At 35.9% G+C, this 20490-nt stretch overlaps 1 protein-coding gene and 1 long non-coding RNA gene across 5 annotated transcripts in view; one reads left to right on the top strand and one right to left on the bottom strand.

Annotated features, from left to right (window-relative positions):
- Window positions 1–20490, top strand: part of LOC132194946 (protein winged eye-like) — a 132935-nt gene that overhangs the window by 85305 nt on the left and 27140 nt on the right. For 3 of the 4 annotated variants that reach the window (XM_059616555.1, XM_059616552.1, XM_059616553.1), the window contains exon 2: window positions 286–390. Coding sequence is in view for 2 of the 4 variants with exons in the window: in XM_059616552.1 (XP_059472535.1) it covers window positions 286–390 (105 nt within the window). In the remaining 2 variants the exon portion in view is untranslated. Of the gene's footprint in view, window positions 1–285; window positions 391–4107; window positions 4502–20490 lie in introns of those variants that run through there. The other variant, XM_059616554.1, reaches the window with a different exon arrangement.
- On the bottom strand, window positions 1004–1490 carry LOC132194895 (uncharacterized). The gene is made up of 3 exons (XR_009441587.1): window positions 1355–1490; window positions 1191–1258; window positions 1004–1129 (listed from the first exon to the last, which is right to left on the bottom strand). It is a non-coding gene; the product is annotated as an uncharacterized LOC132194895 (long non-coding RNA).

Below are 20490 nucleotides of genomic sequence, written 5' to 3'. Positions count from 1 at the left end.
TCTTGTGACCACAAGAAAAATGAACTGTGACCCAAACAGCATTCAATTTACGTCATGCATTGTGTGAGTTATTGCCTTGGCGCCTCAGTTCTTTTCAGAGGGAATTTTTCAAAACATAACTCATTTGCTTATTCTTCTCCTAAGGAGATGAAAGTTTTCAAAATATTGATAAAACTGATTGAAGAATTACTTTTTTGATTATGGATTAATTTAACATAATTGTGTAAATAATTCATAATATTAATTATTGTGAAAAGTAACAAATTTTTTTATCTTTGCTTGCAGCTCGAGTTGAAAAAGAAACTGACAATGTGGAGAAGTCGCAGGAAACGGCAAATCATCCTCATTCTGCTTCCTCAGGCACGGCCACCAATGCAACTATTAGTAAAGGTAGGGAACATTCATTTATTATATTTAGAGATGAGTCAATTATTGCATCTTTCCAAATAAGTAAACAAACTTCAGCAAGAAAAATGAATGCCAAAATTTATAAATTAATTTTTGCATTTTATGGCGATTCATGAGTTTTATTTTCAACAGTAGAAAATCTTAGTTAAATTATTTTTTAGCAATCCATCATTTTCAATTTTGCAATTTAAATATGGTTTGTTTTCTAATTTTACGAAATATTTTTTTTTTTATTCCGTGCATAAAATTGAATGCTGCGCTCACAACTATTACACTGTAAAAAATGGGATGCTCGATTTTACGTATTTGGTAAGCAAACTCGTTTTCTGCTGAAAGACGTAAAAGTACGTCTCCTCTCCAAAGGGTATTTTACCTGAGCGCGCGTACTTTTGCGCCTCCCCTCCCGTAGATACATTTTACGGATTTGTTACAGAAAATTTCTCCCTTAGCACAGAATATTGCGTACTGTGTCCGTATTTTTGTTTTACTTCTTTTATATGTAATTTTATGGTATTTTTACAGAAAATCACTCATTTTATTTTTGCTTTTAAAGGTTACTTTTATTGCAAAGAAATTAAATTCACAGATTTACAGAGTACTCACACTAATACAAAAATTAATGATCAAGTCAATAAAGCTCTAGAAGTGTCCCAGATGCTGTTTTGAGCCGGGTCTCCATATCTTTGCTGATCCATCTCGCGCGTCAACAGGAAAACATTGTCTGGAAGATCCAAATATCAAAATAAGCAAAAGAAATTCAGTCTTGAATAATTAATAAATACCTCTTTTTAACAACCCAGACGCAATTTCAGTCTCGGTGTAGTTCAACAGCAGGCGTTTCAACTCCATTCTGGAAACAAGTTAATTTTTAATGGCATGATATTTAAAAAAAAGTTATTTAAAATCTCATATTTCCTTCAAATAAAAATAAATTCACAAAACTTACATTTTTTTTACGCTCTCCATGAGCCATCCGGGCTCTCCAACTTGAAATCGAGCGGCCGCGATCCCCTAATTGTCCATAATTTTGTGAAATGCTGTGCCTGATGCAGTAAATAAGAAGTGTTCTTTGTGGCGAAAGACGCTAAACTGATTGCTGCCGAGGCGCCGAGGGTTGAATTTTGTCGGTTGCTGGCGTGGGTGATGACATGTTCAGCCTCTCTCCCTATTTTCTCCAGGTTGAGCACTGGCTTTCCTCCCCTGACATGCATTCACTCAGGTAAAAGTCCCATTGTGAGACGTAAAATTACGAATCTGTTACAAAGACTCGCGCTACATCCCAAATACGTAAAATCGTATTTCGATTTCATACGTAAAAGACTTTTACGACGCAAAGTACAGAAAATTCAGTCTGTCTGTATTATTTTTACTACAGATCTGCAGTGATTCGAACGTAAATTTCCGGATATTTTTTACAGTGTATCGTCCTCCGCATTTCATTGGAAAAGTCTATGTCAAGATAAGTGGTGGTGCATCATTAAAATTATTCTTTACTGAATGGAAAGCACATGAGTTTGGTCATCATGATATGATATTCCTCGCTCGGCAAACTCTTGAAATGCGGGTTGCGGAGTTCCGCGCATATGAATATTAAAACACGAAGAAAGAAACGTTTAGAATAAAAACACATCTCCTCTTTCTCGACCGCACATTACACGGATTTTCTCATCGCTCGACGGGGTGCGCAGCATTTTGTTTTTAAGAAGAAAAAATATATGTGCGTGTGCTAGGGGTGGAGAATTTTAATGACAGATGAATGCGAAAACAAAAAGAACGCGAGATTCACACAAAAGTCATGAGCCCCTGGCGGAAACACAACAATGTTGTGCGCCGACGAGTGCTCGGTGCGCGCTGATGATGAGAGAGATGTACGAACAAGCGAAAACACATGCATATCCGCGAAAATAATAAAATGCTTTTCTGATGATCTCGCTGCCAAATAATTATGAGGATGAAAAGTCGTTGCGCGCCAGTGATATATTATTATATTCGGAGACAGAGAGAGATGGAATACAAGGGAGAGAAAGGGCAGCCGAGAGAGGATTGTTTTCTGCCGCAGACTGGAGACTTTGCAACGGCAGTTGATATTATGTTATTTTTATGAAATTATTTTCTCGATTTTTACTGTTAATACTGATTTTAATTAAATAAAAAATCTGCCAAATAGTGAAATAGTCTCATATATTTTGAAAAATTCATATTTGTTAAATTTAATAGATTTCGTTTCACTTTAAATTGAATTATATTTATTTAATGACATTCAAAAGACTGACAATAGGATCTTACAGACGAAATTTGCACTTACAGCGACATAACAAAATAATGGGTAATGGCTGGCTATAAGTTTTATTTGTGCTCATTAAAAAAATAATTGTTTTTCTTTTCAATTAATACAACAATAAGCCTGCGCTCTTTACCTTATATTTTTTTGTTAGTTTTAAATATTAAAAAAAAAAGTTTAATACAATTTAAAAATAAAATTTTAAAATCAATATATAATAATAGTTATAAAGCATTAAAAATATTGAGTTGAAATAATAAATTTATTAAGTATTATTAACAATGTAAAAATAATTAGCAAAAGATATTGAATTGTACCCATGGTAAATAATAAATCATATTTTAATTTGGCTCTGTCTTTTGCTGAATTATAATTTAAATTAAATTACCACATCTGGCGTTTTCAATTTTCAAATCAGACTTTCTCTGCTTTCAAATTCAAGAATTTATTCATAAATCACATGCATTCTTCAATTTGTACTTACTTAAAATTCTCTCAACTTGTCGTCTTCAAGAATTAATCAAGTATATTATGTTACAACTGCGTTGTTACTCTCTCATTAAAAACATTGCTATTTGCTTTGATTTCAATGAAAATTTTGGTGTATACAATTTTTACGATCCCCTTTTGGGTACTGCAGAGCGGTCAATAGTTTTTGCGCAATTTTAATTTCTTCTATTTTTGCCTCACCAAATCTATGATATTTGAATTACATTGGAAGGTAAAATGGGGCAAAATCTTTCAAAAAAGGACGCTATTGTTGCCTGCATGTTATTATTTTTCAAAAGTTAATGAGCCTCCCAGAGAAAATGGGGTAAAAATATAAAATAAATAATATCCGTCCGTCGCCAACTTTTACTCAAATCGGGTCATCTCAATTACATTGAAGTGAATTTTATGATTTTCACAATTTTTTTTTTAAATTTTGATAGCATGAAGCATTAATTGATTTAATTTTGAATATTATTTGGGCAGATTTGCTGTAGATAAAAATCAAAATCATCCTTTGAATTAAAAAACATCGTCATTGCGCTCTATAAATCATGTTGGGAGTTAAATAAATAATAAAAAATATCTTTTCGTAAATAAAAAATGAGTCATTTAATAAAATTTTAATTAGTTTCAATCTCATTGCACGACGAAATTAAATTCGGCTGGTTGTATTGCACGCGAAATACGTGCACCGGCATAAAAAAAAGTACAATAATATCGGTGCGAAAAAATCGTCGGTGCCGTGCGCCGTGTGTTTCGGCTGTGTGAAATTGCCGCCGCCGCTGGTGGTGTGTGTCCTCAGCCCCTTCCACGCGAGTCTCAGGTGGATCCTCGCCGGCGAAGCCCTGCCCCCCGCCCACCGAGCGCCCCCGAGCGCGGTCGGAGGGGCGCGAAGCGGCGGCCGAGGAACGTGCGTTTGTTGTATGGTGGCTCGGCGAAGCAAGGTTCCCAAAGTAGTAGACAACAGCTCAAATTCAAGCAGGTTGCGTGCCTGCCATTCGAAACTCCGAGAAGCAACCAAGACACAGACCCACGGCCCATGAGGCCCAACCGTCCGTGAACCTGCTTCGGCCCTTCCGCCGGAGTCGAGCAAAACACATTCGGACTGCTTTTCCGTTTTTGGTGCTACGATGGTGCTTTAGCCGGCAGAAACACTGGAGACGTTCACGACCGCGTTCACGCCGGCCAACCAGGCCCACCATGCCGTGCTGCCGGCCCAGGCGTGGTGGAGCTCGGCGGGCCCCGCCGGGGCCCCCGGCACCGTCGTCGAATCCTCAACCGGCGGCGCCGGACTCCTCGACCTTTGCTTCGTCACCACAGGTACAGACCAATTTCAATCTAATGAAAACTCTAAAATTTGACAAAAAGTTCCGTTTAATCAGGTTTAAATTTTACAAACGTTAGGCGCTTCTTTTAAAAGGGAAATTCTAAATTTGGGCAAAATTTCAAAATATACGAAAAATTCTAGATAACATCAAAATTTTAATTCAGCCCATTTTTTGTTTTAAATCTTTCTTATTTGGGAACATTTTTATCTCCGAAAATTGTCATTGTTTTTATTTTTTCACTTATTGCACTCGCTTTGATTTAATTCAATCATTGAATTTCCCAATTTTGCTAAGAAGATCTCAAAATTGAAGCTGAATTTAAATCTCAGATATAAATTAAAATACAAATCCAAATTAAAAAATGAAAACCGCGCAACTCACAATTTGGATTTTCCATTTTCCGACGCACTTCCTCCGAAAGCCATAATTATCATAAACAATAATTAAATCCGGCGGCCATGTGATTTCTGTGCGAGCGACGATTTGTGCGCAAATAATATATTAAAGCCGAAATGCCACACGGCGGTGAAAATCAATAAAAGCGACCGGCAGCGAGTTTCGCTGGAAAATTCCAAAAGTGCGGTCCTTTCTTTTTCTCTTTGTCCGCGGTTTTGTCTCTTCCGGGCGCGAGGCACACGAGTATGTAAAAGTTCCGTCCGGTTCTAGAAAGAATCGAGGATTGGGAGAAAAATTTAAGGGGCGCCTGCTGCAGCAAAGTGTGCGGGGCTGGCGGCTCGATTGCTGTTATCATGTGGAGCGCTACCCTCGGGCTTGGAGAGCTCTCGAAAAGCTGCCTCGCCTTGATAACTCCGCTACAAGGGCACTTCCTTTTCAAATTCCTCTGCTCAAATTATTTCAGCAGGCCGAGTGAGTGCACCGTGGAAAAGCTGCAGACTAACGAATGCAGTTTCCAGCAGTTCGTTTGAAAACGGAAAAGATTCATACGGGGGAAAATGAAATAAAACTAATTTTTAAAAATAAAATCCTAATTGTAAGTGGTAAGAAATCAAATCCAAATTTTCAAAGGCATGGGAAACTGAAAGATTGAAATAAAATGTAAATTGGAATGAACCAAGTTTTGTTGAAATTTGTTTAAAAACCATATTTTATTTAATTTTTAATTCTATTTTGATCTTTTTAAAACTTTTCATAATCAAATCATTCATTTCCCATTCAATTTTTAAAACTTTCATGAGAGAAGTCTTAACTTTTTAATGCAAACCTGTACGAATCGGTTAGTTCTGATCCTAAAATGTTATTTTTCTCATTACCTAGAAAATGTATTGATATTAATATTTGCCTTAATATTTCCAATTTAAAATAATCAACTACGAGCTCGTGAGATCATTTTTACAGCCACCTTGCAAAAATGAGTATGGGCAGTGTTATTAATAAAATTTTTAGAGCGCTGCAAATGTTTTATTTTAATAACAAAACGAATTGGTTGTTCAATAAAAATGTTATTTTTTATAATATAAAACACAAATATATATAAAATAGTATTATAAAAATATAAATATAAAACTCTAAATATCAGTTTAAAAAATAAAATAATTACTAATTTTTATATAAACATTAAAATTAACAAATTTTGTTTTGCGGTTGTTTTGTAAAAAAATTGACAAGTTTTAACAACAAATTTTAATTCCACAAAGCTGGTTTTCGCCTTCGTAATTGCAATGCCAGAGAGTGCGTACATGATTTGCCCGGCTAGAAAATCGTTGCATCAACGGTGGGTGTAAAAAGGCCGCTGTGCCGATGAAATATCGCGCGTTTATATTGTTAGATCTCTCGGCGGCGCACTTTATAGAGTTAGTTGGTTTATTGTTGCTGGCTGCGGTCTATGTTGAAACAACGACAGAGAATAACGCCGTGTGCAGCAAAAACCTCGATGCAGGTGCTCAGGTGGGCGGTTCTGTGGGTGCATTTTTCAAATTCGTACCGCCGGAGAATTATAAAATATATACCCATATTAATTCCATCCAGCTGCTGGGCTCCCGAAATTTGACGAACAAAAATAACTCATCATTTCATATGTGCGCGGACACGCGAGAATACAATTTAAAAATCATCATTGTCACCCGTGCAACAATTAAAACCAGGCGTGTCTCTTTATTACTTTTTATCACCCCGAGACGGGGAAAAAATTGTTGCTGCGCCGTTTTCGCGTGTTACGGAAAATGCAGCAGGCCTTTGATGTAGATGAGATTTCGATAGATCCGCCTGCGTTTTAATAATTGAGAGTACATATGCATGCATGCACGGCACTCGGTGTTTGCGTGGGGGGTTCATGAAGGGCTGCACTACAGGTGAATTAAATCGCTGCGTGAGTGCATGCATGACAGACACAACCCCCGAGTTTGTATCAATCGCCCGTCGACACGGGTGCTGCCCTCTGCCAGCGGGTGGCAAATACTGCATAAAATAATATCAACCCCTTCGAAACACGGAAGGAGGCTTAAATTCTGGCAAGTTTTTAATTAGGTCGATGCAATAAAAAAGGGGTTGCAGAGCCTAAAAAATTGGCTTTTCGTTTTAGAAAATCTGTTTTAGTTTTTTGAATAATTGCTTACTTGAGAATTTAAAACTCATTTGTCAGTTTTTCTTACAAACTGTTTGAAAAATTTGAAATATTTTTACAATGAAATAAATGCTAAAATTCCGCCTAGTATAAAATTGTAGATTTTGAAAGCAATAATTATAGCAATACGTATATTAAAAAAAATAACAATTTGAAAAAACTAATCACGTTTGAAAGAGGTAGATTAGGACAATCAAAAGTACCCAGAATATAATTGAAAAGTTTTAACATTTTTGCATTTTATTTACGAAAGGAGCTAAACTCATACATTTCTTAACCATATCAATTCCACTTGGGAATGTTCTAATAATAAATTTCAGTTTTTTGTTGCTACAATTTTTTGTTGTTTCGAGTAAGATAGCATTGAAAAGTGCTTTCTTGTGCCATGTGTATGCATTCAACGGAAAGAGCATTGACTAGAAAAGCTTGAACTTGAACCACAAAAAATCAAGCTTGCGCTAGGCTGATAAGAATATAGTAGCTGAGGCCAATCGCGTTGAGCAAACCTCAGATACAGCCCTGCCTAGGGCGATAAATTTCCTTCGCTGCATTTCCATACTTTTTTATAATCAACGGAAGCTCTTTGTATTAAAAAAGGTTGAATTCAAAAGTTTGAGAGAAAACTGAATAATATATAATTATGTCTGCTTGAATAATAAGCAAGTATGGATAAAAACTAAAATTGTTTGGATTTTCTTTCAGTTTGCCAAAATTCTTTTCATCATTCTAGAAATTGTTCATTTATTCAAATTTAGCACTGATTTTATCCGAAACAGGAAAAGCTTAAGTTTTTTAATTAAGTCAAAATTGCGCTGGCTGTTAAATCCAGATAATTTTAATTGGAAGTAAATTATTACAAAATTTTCTCGACTGAAATTACTAAACCGTTTCTCTCTCCGCCTGTGCAGTTGAACCAAAGGCAAAGGTTTGCGCTGTTAGGCCGCGCCGATAATTTACAATCTGGAAAAGCAATCTCGGCGCAGGCAGGGTTGCAAAATGCAAGATGAGAGTGCAAAAATCCTGACACTCTTCTCCATTCCGCGAGTGTTGTGTTATTTTACGCACGGCGTCGCCGGCCGAGCTCGGGCTTTTTGCAGCGCCAGCACAAAATTTCTTTTCTCTCTCGACGAATGGAGTACCAAGAGTGTGTGTACATGGAGGAGCAACCTCCTCACTCCGTACCTCTCTTTTTCTTTCTTTCTTTCTCGCCAAGTAAAAGAACACACACACGGTCAGCAACCTTTGGGTCTTTTCTTCTTCGTTCCCTCTCTTTGTTGAGAGTTTAAGCGCGGCTTAATTCCTGCAGATTCGTTCTCATTTATTCGTCTATACGAATCTGCAGCATATATTATATTCAGGGGATTATTTATCACCGGATGAAACCGAATGCGCGCTGCACGATCAGCTGACTCGCTGCTTGAAAAACACACACACATTTCGTGGGCGCGCACAGGAAACAAAATAATGCGAGGCTCGAACAGCAACGATTGCACACGTTAGGAAATTCAAAATTGATTTTAATTTTAAAAATGATCATAATTTTGCAAACATTCACTTAAAGAAAATGTTACATCAACTTTATAAATTTAATAATTATATATAAAATTTAAAAAAAGACGGGAGGAATTTTGAAAGTACTCTCTACTTTTATACATATTTTGTATTCTGTTCTTTATAACAGTCCTGATATATCCAGTCGGCTAATTGTTCCTCTAAAAATATTGATGTTTTATACATAAAATGAGAAAAATAATTGCTGGCTTCACTCGCAAAAATGATGAATTTTATTTTTCTAATCCTATATTTTTGATTCAAGTATAAATATTGATTGACGGAATTAGTTTCATCATCTTCAATGGTTGCTCTATTTTTAGATTTTAATTCTTCCTTGTACCAGTCCTGGTCAAGTTTGAGAAAAAGACATTTAGCCCATTGAGTTGCAACTTCTCTGAGGCTCTGTATAATACGATTTAATTAAGTTGATTTTTTAATAATACTAGTATTAGTAATATGCTTATTACCATAATTAAATAAGATTGAAGACAGATTCTAGCTACCCACTATGCCTTCGCATTTGCAACCAGATTAATATAAGTTTGGTTGCTCACATTTATATCATTATTGTTGACCTTAAAATCTCTTTGCACAGAGTATGCTGATCAACGTGACACTTATCGAAATAATTTTAATTGAACTGTCAATTTAATTCTGAAATACATAATAAAAATACTTTGAAAATAATTTTATTTAAATTAGATAAAAACTTTAAAACCTCAAAATATTGCATTAAATAAATAATATTAAAAGAAATTTTATGTTATTGTTTTTAATACAAAATTTACATTAACAAAAAATACTTTTCATTGCATCCAACCGATTTCTCAGTCCCGCATGGAGCAAAAATATCAGAGAGGCACTGCTGACCTCTCCCCTATATTTTTCTTCAAGCATCCATTATAAGAAAAAATAGATAGATCTCAAATTTATATATTTTTGGCAGTGACGCCAGAAAAAACGCAAACTGGGAGGAATCTAGAGAAGAATGGAGCCAATTATGCCGCTCATTGTATTCAAAATCTTATCCAACTCGCGTGATTCATCGTCGTAAATATAAATTCACCTCGGCGCTTCTTTTCTCGGTGGCTCGAATTCGGTGCAGCTCAGCCGCCGGTGCGGACGAAATTATTGCAAGGGCTAATGAAGATGGAGCCCTGCTTATTGCCACCGGACCAAACGGGGACGCACCAGGGATATATCATTTGTTTGTTCCGTGGTACAGAGACTCATCACTCAATGTCACAGCTCGTGTTTCTTCTTCTCTATATTGAAAAACGGAGAAGAAGTCGCACGGCGGCCCGGTCGCTCGGCAATGGAAAATGAATACAAAATTTATTTTTGGTGCACCTCCTGCCTCGGAGAACGCGATGGTGGATTTTGAAAGCAGGACTGACTGAGATGAAACGGAATATAAAACGGATGATGAAATAATAAAAAGCGTCTCCTGTGTTATTCTGTCGAGTTGGGAAGTCTTTTTGCTCCCGCAGAAATTTCAAAGTAGAGAGCAAGTTTGAGAAAAGTTGATAGACATAAACTAGAAAATAATATAAACATTAATAAATAAGTAGGACTGGGAAAATTATTTGCTAGGCCTAAAGATGAGTTTGAATATAATAAATGCAAAATTTGACATTATTTTATTACATTTATTGATAAAATGAAAGTTATTTCTGGAATCAAAGTTCTTTTTTTTTGTCTAAAGTAACAATTTTGCCTACTTTTAATTATTAGGAAAAATTGCTATATTAAACCATTTAATATAAGTTTATATTAAATTTTCTTCACATATAAGGACATTTTTTCCCAAATCATAATTTAATGCTAAGGGATTTCAGCACGTTCGAAATCAAATGTCCACCTTTTTAATAAAATAAGTTTTTTGGTAATTATTTGTCAATTAGGTTTTTCTTCAACGATATTGCTTAAAAATTAAATTTTTTGAGGAATAAATATATTTAAAAAGTACTGCCACTTGTGAGAATGTTTCTAACAACCTAAATTTTGCATTTTCAAAATTTGTTTATTTTCGGAGGAGATAATTTATTTTGCTCCTGATTTTTTTTTGCCCAGAAAGTCAAACACGAGGTGCAAGAAGTGCGCACTTAGCACCTGGTGTACTTTTGGCCGCTCGGTTAAAAACAGACCAGGCCTAATGGGGAGTTATCCGTGCGTGAGGTGCCAGTTTAGCGCACTGGAGAGAGGAATCGTCACCTCGTAAATTTTCCCTCAGGCCGCGCCAAGAGAACAGCAAAAATCTTACCCCAGGGTCAAGCACCACGCGCCCCTTGAACCGTCGGGGTGGAGCGGCAGCTGGGCTCGCCGATAATTACATTTCAAAGAAAGACGCTCCAGCTAGTTATTTTCGTTTTGTCTTCGATAACATCATTTTACTTTTCAAACGACGCTGCGTCTGAAATGCAACGAGACGTCGAGCAAACTCTCTCTCTCTCCGATAAGTATCGATTTTGTGTTTGCCAACTAATATTATTCCAAGGGAGGAACAAGAAGAAGAAGGAAAGTTTGTGTGTGAATAATCTAAGGTCCGAAATAAAATAGATAAACGAACGGCGTCGCTGTTGGCCCTTGTAAAAAAAGAATAATGGAGCAGATTCAGAAATAAAGGCAGGGACATTTTAGCCTTTGGCTTCAGTTGCATGTCGTTAAAACGATGATGGTTTTACAGTGCTGTAAACAAATTTAACTTTGCCCCCTAAAGTGTATTGTGTGTGTGAGTTGGTTCGGGGAAAATAAAAAGCGAGAGAAGTCACAATTTTTTATAGATAAACGGCTGCGTTTTTGCTTAGGACGAGGATGGAAATACTAAAAATAAGTAGCCGGCAGTCATCTGGGAGAGGCGTAATTTACGACCTGCGATTAAATTTCATTTATATTAAACTTTGTAGGATCAAGAAAATTTGTCTAATTTTTAAATCTAAATATATTTTTGAAATAAAATTTTAGTTTTAATTCTAATATTTTATGAATTTTCTTAGATATATAGTCGAGAGATTCTAGACTGAAAGAAGTTTTCCATTTGAACATGAGGAAGAAATTATTCCACCCTCAGCTGACTACTAGGCCATTACAAAGAGAGGCTTGTGCAATAATTTAGCCAAGTGTGCCCTTTATTAAAAGAAAGAAGACGCAGCTGGTCGAATCTGTGATGCCATTCTCAGAAAGTCACTAATAATTTACCGCATTATCTCTCTCTCACACACACGTCTTTGAGAAAAAAATTGTTTTAATTATATGCACGCTGCGCACACAACAATGGTGGAAATAAAAATCTGGCTTCCAATGCTTGCGATAAGAAAAGAAATAATTGCATCAGGAAAGAGGAAGAGAAATTAACGGGATTGTAAAGAATTCAGATATTACCAATATTTTTTAATTTCATTTAAAATACGAGGTTTATTCATAAATTTGTAATAAGAAACACATTTTTTTCAGCTTCGAAAGTTTAAGTGCTCAAATTTCCGTCATATATTTTAAAAAAGAAATAATTATGTGGAAATTTCAATAAGATTTGAAATCGGTTCTAAAAAGAAATCGCAGTTCTCCCAAAAGAAAATTAAATTTGGAATTGAATATTTCCATTTATTTAAAAAAAATTTGACTGTTCGTGGAGCAACATTTTTTTATCGTAATATCTTTGTGGAACACAATTTTTATAATTTATGACTTTTGATAAAAACACAAATCACTCAGGGTAAAAAAAACAGCTTCCGTTAAAAAAGGAAATCTCTGTGTTTGAAAACGTTTTATCAAGTTTGAGTTTCCGTTCGTTTTTAAAAGATTCTATTTGAAATTTGCATGGAGCTGGAATTGGCCAACATCCGCCGATGAAAAAAACCGATGTGAATCCGAGTGCATCGAATGCAATAATCACAATGCGGTTGTCCTAGGCGCGCACTTGGGTTGAAAAAGCTCTCTTGCCGAGCGAGACCCACGACTCGCCGGTGGAAAGGAACTTTTTGCCTGCGCGAGGAGGAGCAAAAGCTCTTTTCTTTCTCTCAACTCAGGGTCAACAGCCTCGTTCGCTCTCGGCCCGACAAGCTCCTCTCTCTCTATCAGCGATATTTTATCATTGCGTTCTCTCTCTGGGCTGCTGGAATGACCATTAAATGCGCCGATGAGTGGCAGGTAGTGCGGCGCCGAGTGACAGCGCCGGCCGCCGAAATCACGTGCTCTCTCCGGGTCAAAGGGCACGCCTGGGAACGGGCCATCTGCACCCCCTGATGCACCGGCCAAAATTAATCCCACGCCCGTATTTTGCCTGACCGGGTCAGAATAGATCAAATATGAAAAATTCATCAGTTTTCTGCCAACATTGAATTTTTGAACCGAGTTTATTTTATTTTCACTAATTCTTCAGAGACCTTTTGATATCACTCCAGAATCACATAATTACATTTTAATTTTTATCCGTGAAAAAATTACACCCTAATTAATCATAAAAATTACAGTTTCTTCCAATCTTGATTGAAAACTCACCAATAATTAATTTTAATCAAGATTCCCCAATTTTGGTAATGACGGGATGAAATTCTTGTTAATTAATTAATACGTAACTGATAAATGTACTTTTTTTAACTGGCCGTGCAAGCTGCATTGAAATTAAGCAAAAAATTGGTCACATCCTGTGCAAAATTAATTTGGCTCTCTGCGCATGTTAAATGCAATTACGCAACGGGGACTATGAAACGCCACCGAGTTGTCGAGTTGAGCCGTTGTGCGTGAGGAAAATAATGTACTTCCAGCTGACATGGACTCACGAGAAGTTATTAACAGAAATTATTGTCTATTGCATGCGCCACACATACATACACAAAACGTTCGGTGCACGTTGAAAGAATACTTGGAAAGAAAGATTATCCACAATATTATATACAAGCGCTTGAAGCAAATTTTCATTTAATCCCATTTTCAATGTCAATCTCAAATTTCATGGTTATTTCAATTTTTAAACTATTTTGGTTTCGTTAATTTTGTAAAATTGTGATAAGAACAAAAACCAAGTCAACCGAGGCTCACTGAGGCGGATTGGGTCTTTTTGATCTTGGAGGTTTTTGCAAAATTTGTGCTAGTAATGCCGTTTTGTCCAACAATTATGTACTTTTTTATTCAAATTAATAATTTTAAGCACTTAAATGTAAGCAATACAATGTATCAATGGAAATACAAAGACAACATTAATAATTTTATTAAATTTTTAACTATTTATTCTTATAATTTTCAATATATTTAAATATATGTGTTATTAAATATAATTTTTTTAATTACTAAAAAATCTTTATTAATTTATCATTTTAAAGTTGTTATTGGGTACTAATTGTTTATTTTTTTTGTATTTTCTATCAATAAAAATTGTAATAATTTGATATATCAAGATCTCCTGTACTAAATTTTATGATGATACTAAAGGAAACTAAAAAACGCATGAAGGTAATTTAACGTTTCTATAAAAATATATTAATTACCTTGGAATGATTAAAAATCAAATAAAAGATAATTGAAATTTACCTTAACTTTGTGCGCTTCAATATTTCCACTCTCTCTCTTAAAAAATAAAAATAAAAATTTTTGATCGCAATCTTTTCCAATTGTATTTATGCAACTGGGATCAGATTTGGCCACCATTTGCAAAATGCACGCGGTGCTCTGGTTGATCAAAATGCATTTTCGAGCTCGCCATTTGGTCGGCGCGGCTGTGCATAACAATATACCTGCGCTGGATGAGAAGCGGCCGCGCGCACATCGTTTCTTCGTTTCCACTCTGGGTGGGCTCTTGGCTGGCTCTGGCATAATATGCTGAGCGCGATCATAGCTGCTGCATACAATGCGTTACAAAAACCATACTTCATACACAGACTCATTGTTCAAGACAGGTTTGAATCTGGCTGCGGAATTACATTTTCTATGTGCGCCGCCGCCGCCGCCGCGCCGCCCGGTGCCCCTTTGTGTGTCTTTTCGTAATTGCCGAGCGTCGTTTTCCGTGGAAACGGCAATTTGCAGCGCCCGGGAATGCGACACTGCAAAAAGAAAAACGGCACCCCGATTTGAAATTAAAATTTGTAATGCGACCGCTTTTTTCCATGTCATATTTTAATCCGGTGCAGATTGAGAGTTTTATAAATGTACATTCGTACCCTGCGAAATGAGAATTCCTTCATGCTGATCCGCTAACGGGTCGCCGCAATTTATCTGAAAGGAAAAAGTACAAAAATAATATTAACTTTTCAAGAAATTCAAAACCAGAAAAAAAAACTGAATTCAAAGTTTAAAATGGCTCTGATTAAGAATTTTCAAAGAAACACTGTTTCTTCTAACAAGTAAGACAGTTAAAACAAAAAACACTAATAAATCAAGCTTAAATTTTGTGATCTGAATAAAAAAAATAGCCAAAACTCCTCAATATTGTGTATAGATATTTGCTATCGGGATTTTAAGGTTTCCAGAATGATTTAATTAAACGAGGATTACTGGCACACGTGAGAGAATCACAGAAAACAGTTCTGGTTTAATTTTCAAAATAGTGATTTTCATAAGAAACAAAAATCCTTGTGCAAAGAAATTTTTCAAAAAAGCATCAAATTTTTGTGCTTCAACTTTCAAAATTTTTCCAGCTCTAAATTTTGGTCTATTTGAATTTTAAAACAAAATGAGAATATAACTTTCCATCTACATTAACACGACTTAGATAAGAGAAAATACACAAAATCTGGAAAATCTGTTCTCTTTTGGCTCTTTTTCCATTTCCGAGCGCTTGGATTTATTTATCAAACTTGTGGATGAAGTGGTATTTTTTGCTTTTGGACGTTTTCCTTTCAGACGAAAGGCGGTGGTCCATCCGCCAGCCTCTCTTTTCTTTCTCTCTCTCATCTCGGCCGAACCGAGTTTTGCTCTTCGCCTCTGCATAGCCACGAGTGAGAGAGAAAATAACGCGGCCAGTATAATATATAGATACGAAAAAACGCTTCGAAGCATAATTCATCTTGCGCGCGAGAGGGAGGGGCTAAGAAAATAATAATAATTGCCTCATGAAATTATAATCAGACAATTATCAGCGCAGGATAAAAATCATTACTCCCAAATAGCAGGCCGAGTAAAGCGAGTGGCGCGAATCTGGTGCGCGGCGCAGCAGACGCCAAGGTGAACTCTCGCAAAAGCCCTCGGCTAAGTCGGCTAATTCTAGGGTAAATTTTTACACTGACGTTTTGTCGAAATTTTCGATTTCCGCATTAAAATAATATGGATTATGCCCTCCAGACTTATTTATGTTAATTTGTACTTTTATTTTAAAAACCTAATAAGTTTAGAATAAATTTATTTAATTGCTTGAAATTACTATTAAAATTAATAATACCCTTTCTTCACCGTAACAAGTTCAAAATGTGTTTTGTTTTATGTATCAAGGAGGAGGGACTTTCCTGTTTAATACCGTTTAATTATAAAATGGCTGGAAAACTTGGCCTTTTCAAATTATTCTATAATGTTATTAAATTTACTATTTCTTTAAATGTGTAATCATGAAATTTGACGTCACTTGTAAAATTGGGGAAAAAATAAAGATATTTCTAGGAAAGGAATTGATTTCAATACATGGTCAATTTTCATGGATACTTCTTTGCAAATTTATAATTTTAAAATAAAATTGATAATCCGTTTTTTTTCTTCTTCAGATTCTATAAAATATTAAATATTATAACAAAGTGCATGAAAAATTTTGTGCGATCACCTTTTAGAATCCAGAATTTCCAAATTTTAGAAAAACTGTCTGGGTTTTTCAAGGTCCCATAAGTTTTAAAATTTCAAATTTAGTTTTTTCTCAATACATTCAAATCTGCCTGAAAATGAAAATTGCGAGTTTAGCCAACATGATGCAAATACGTTATGAGAATGAAAAAGTCACAGAATCAATCTTCTAAAAATATCAAAAAGTTGGAACTCTATTGAAACTAGGTCATTTTTTTATATCATTTCCTGCAACTGTTACATTTTACTCCTAAAACAGCTGGGAAATCACGGATAAATACTCCAGGGTACAAATTGCCTGCCAACATACAAATGCATTCAATATTTATCCGTTTCATTTGCAAGCCACTGCCGAGAGAATTCCCGGAAAGAGAAAAAAAAATTGAATGCGGGCCTGAAAAGAAGTACGCCACGGTTGTTCGCCGCGCTGCTCGCTGGCTGCGGAGAGTTTTTTTTTATTATTCCTGAAACTGCCTTTTTATTGCCGTTGTAAACTTCTTTTTGTTTAAAAAAGCGAGGGGCCCAGAGTCGATGAAGAAGAAGGCAGCGTTTTTCCCTCGCATGCACTTGGGCTGTATAGGCAGGTATATGGGTAATGAAAGTGCATAACCTGCGATACTCCAACAACAAGTCCATTGTGCCGCCGGAAAATATCAGCGCCGAGTTGTAAATGCGTCGACGAACGAACGAAAACCCCGGCCGGGTCTTTGTCTCGGGCCTCCCTTCTCCTCATTTCTTATAAAATAAAGACAGGCCCTGGCATTTTCGCACACCCTAAGAAATTTTCAAGTGAACGAGCAAACGAGCGGCCTTTTTGTTGCTGCTTTAATTGTTCCAGTTTTGTTACGGAAATTTTGAATAAACACCGACCAGTCTCCCAGCGGCAGGCTGACTATGGGGGAATGTAAAGGGCAACATTTAGGCTGAGTTGCTTATCTTTCTGTAAAAGAAAAATATAAAATTAGGATAGAAAGTGGTGGAACAAAAGGTTGATTCATATAAATATTTTGTGAATAGCACAAAATTTTCAAAATACGAGCATGTTTTGAGCAATTTTATGCCAGGGAAATCGGTTTTCAGAAGAAATTTAAAATATTATTACACACGATTTAATTTATTTTAAATGCTTTTTTTGTTTGACTAACCATTACATCCATTAGTAACAAATTACTAATTTTATTTATAAACTTTAAATATTCTAAATGTAATTAATTCAATAATAGCATGATCGTAATGAGTTTAATTTTGTTTCGAATTTACATACTGCTAATGGATTTCAAATAATTATATGCTCAAAACGTGAACAAAATGTAAATTTGGGCTCAACATTTAAAAGGTTTTAAAATTGAGGTATCAAAAACGTGTGTTTATGTGAATGTAAAGCTTAATCCCTTAACCTGAAACTTTTCCATGGATCAAACATTACCGGTTCAATTCAAGCAAAAATCTGCTTGTTAAGAATTGTGGAAAAAAATATTATGATAACTGATTTTGCACAACCAAACGTTGAAAAAAGCACCTGAGGCCGGGGATAAAATTAAAGATTTTTTTTACTCCAGGAATCGATTCCAAAAGTGATTATACAATACTGTATTTTAACATTGCCTTTAAAAATTAACAAAATAAATATTTAGCCACCTTGCTGCAGGCCTCTTGCATTGATATCAAAATGAATATTTTAATTCGGCTGAAATTTTAAAATTATTATTATTATTATAAATTTTTTCAATTACTATAACAATGAACATTGACAAATTTTGCGATTGCTATTGTGAAATGATTAAAATAAAAAATAAAATTTATTTTTGCTTTATTCTAGATATTTATGTCAAGTGAAATCAGATATAATTTCTTCCCCACAAAAGTAGAAAAGCTTTGCAAATTTCAATTTCTTTGAAGCAGAGAATTTGCTGTGATAAATTCTGAAGTAATTAACGGAACTGGAGAATGCAATTCTTGGAAAGCAACTCGATCCGTGCGAGTCCAGCAGGTGAGCCTGGGTTTAATCAAATTTGATCCCAAGGCCGGTTGGGTCCGAACACAGCAGTTAATTGGAAGTTGCAGAGGATTCGCGCAGCAAAACACGCGGCTGTGTTGTGTGACGTGGAGCGCATATTATAAGTAGTGAAACGCGCTGACAAATTAGATTACCAAATTACGCTGACGCTCGGGGTGCGCGCGAGTCCACATCGCGCCAGTTGGGCACCATCATGGATCATAACGTCACACACACACCAGCATTAGTTTCCACATCCTCATTGAATTGCGCCTCTCATCAAAGCGTCTTTTGAACTCGGCAGTGCACGCCGCGCACAATGACCGCCAGCCAAAGAAGACTCTCGCGTTTTTCCTCTGCCACAGATGAAAATTTCGCGCCTTTGACTCTCGATCCTGTGCGGGGCGCATCAAAAGGGGAATAGATAGCGCGGTCTGTCCTGCTGGTTTCTAAATTTGCTTTGCTTTATTCAAAGATTAGATTAATGAACGACTCTGAATTGAACTCAATATAAATAATCTTCCAAAAGTCTCAGGGAAAAAAGCTGTTAATTTGCAGAAATAAGAAAAAAATATAATATAGTTTAAAATAATGGTTATCTGAGGGTAATGTTGAATAATTTCTGTATCCTGTAAATTTCATAAAACAATTAACGGAATGTCATAGCCCAACAGATCAGTTGTTTAAGAATTTTCTCACCTGGCCAGCGGTATTGACTGAAGCGGATCCTTCTTTATATTTTATTTCAAGATGAGCGCCGAACTAATAAAAAAAAAAATGTAAGCTGAATCAGCTGAGGCGAGACATTAAATTTGCAGTTGTAAATGCTCAGGTCAACTTATTTCTCCAATAATAAGCAAACGTTACCGTCTTAAATGTTTCACATAAATAAGAATCGTTAATTTTTTTGCATTATTAAGAAACAAGATTGAATTTAATTTAACAAAATTTTATCTCTCATTAATGTGAATTTCCAGATAACCTGTTGTTGACCTGTTGTGAGAGAATAAACAAATTGAATATTGAATTGATAATTAATTGTGTTTTGGGTTACAAAATTGGCCAGAATGAGATATTTAAGCAAAATATTTGTCCAAAAATAAATATTAGGAATCCATATATTTCAATGAAATAACTTTTCTTATATTTGAAATATTAAATAATACTTATTTTTGGTATTATTTTGATAAATTCTCGGGTTAATATCGCGTTCATTTTAATTGCCAGTAAGTTCTATAAAGCTAATAAGTTATGAAAAATGCATTATGAAAAATTAATTATAATAAAATATCATTTATTGTTTATTATTTTTTAATTAAAACACATTTACAAAAATTAACAAAAACAATTGATTGTTTTGACTTCTTTGAAAAAAAATAAATGAATTTTATTAAATTAAATAATACATTTCAAATATTCAGTAGAATATTAATTTGTCTTTGAGAGCATTTCAACTTGCTGTAAATAAAGTAGGATTAACTTCGGGTTCGCATTTCCAATCAAGTTGAGGGGCCACCACGAACTCCTCATCGATTTTCATTTCTCTTCACTGCTTGAAAGCCTCACGGAAACTCTCTTTTCTCTTTTCCGCGTGCACGGCGAAAACGCGGGGGAGCGACGCAAACTTTTGTGCAGTGCAACCTGATCGGGGGCCTGAGCGCGAATTCGCGAGCACTGAGAAGAAAGAGAAGCAGCATCTTTCTCTCTTGCTTGCTCGCTTGCGATGGGGCCTGGAGGGTGATACTTTGTTACTGCTTGTGCACGCCTGGCTTGATTCTCTCTTAAGGGCCTGCGAAACACAGAAAATCAGACCGCAAACGTGTTCCAGCCAGAGTCACTCACTACTCACTCACGACAAATAAAGAAACAACAAAATCTTTTTATCCGCGTCAGCAAAATATTTAAATAAGTTTGCAGCAGCACGAGATGAAAAGTAGAAAAGTAGGAAGCATGCAACCGGCCACGCGGCGAGGCGCGGCGCGTTGCCTATGCTTGAGGGTGCGATCAGGGGCGCCGTTTGTGGGGCGGCGAGGCATCGATCGCCGGTGCCACGGGCCCTGCAGACGGCCGTGCATTGCGGGTGGAGGAGCAG

This window comes from Neocloeon triangulifer, unplaced genomic scaffold (genome assembly GCF_031216515.1).
Source record: "Neocloeon triangulifer isolate White Clay Creek 2 clone unplaced genomic scaffold, ASM3121651v1 ptg000008l, whole genome shotgun sequence".
Taxonomy (NCBI): Eukaryota; Metazoa; Arthropoda; class Insecta; order Ephemeroptera; family Baetidae; genus Neocloeon; species Neocloeon triangulifer.
The sequence above is the reverse complement of the archived record's forward strand: the minus strand, read 5'-3'. Positions and strand labels throughout refer to the sequence as shown.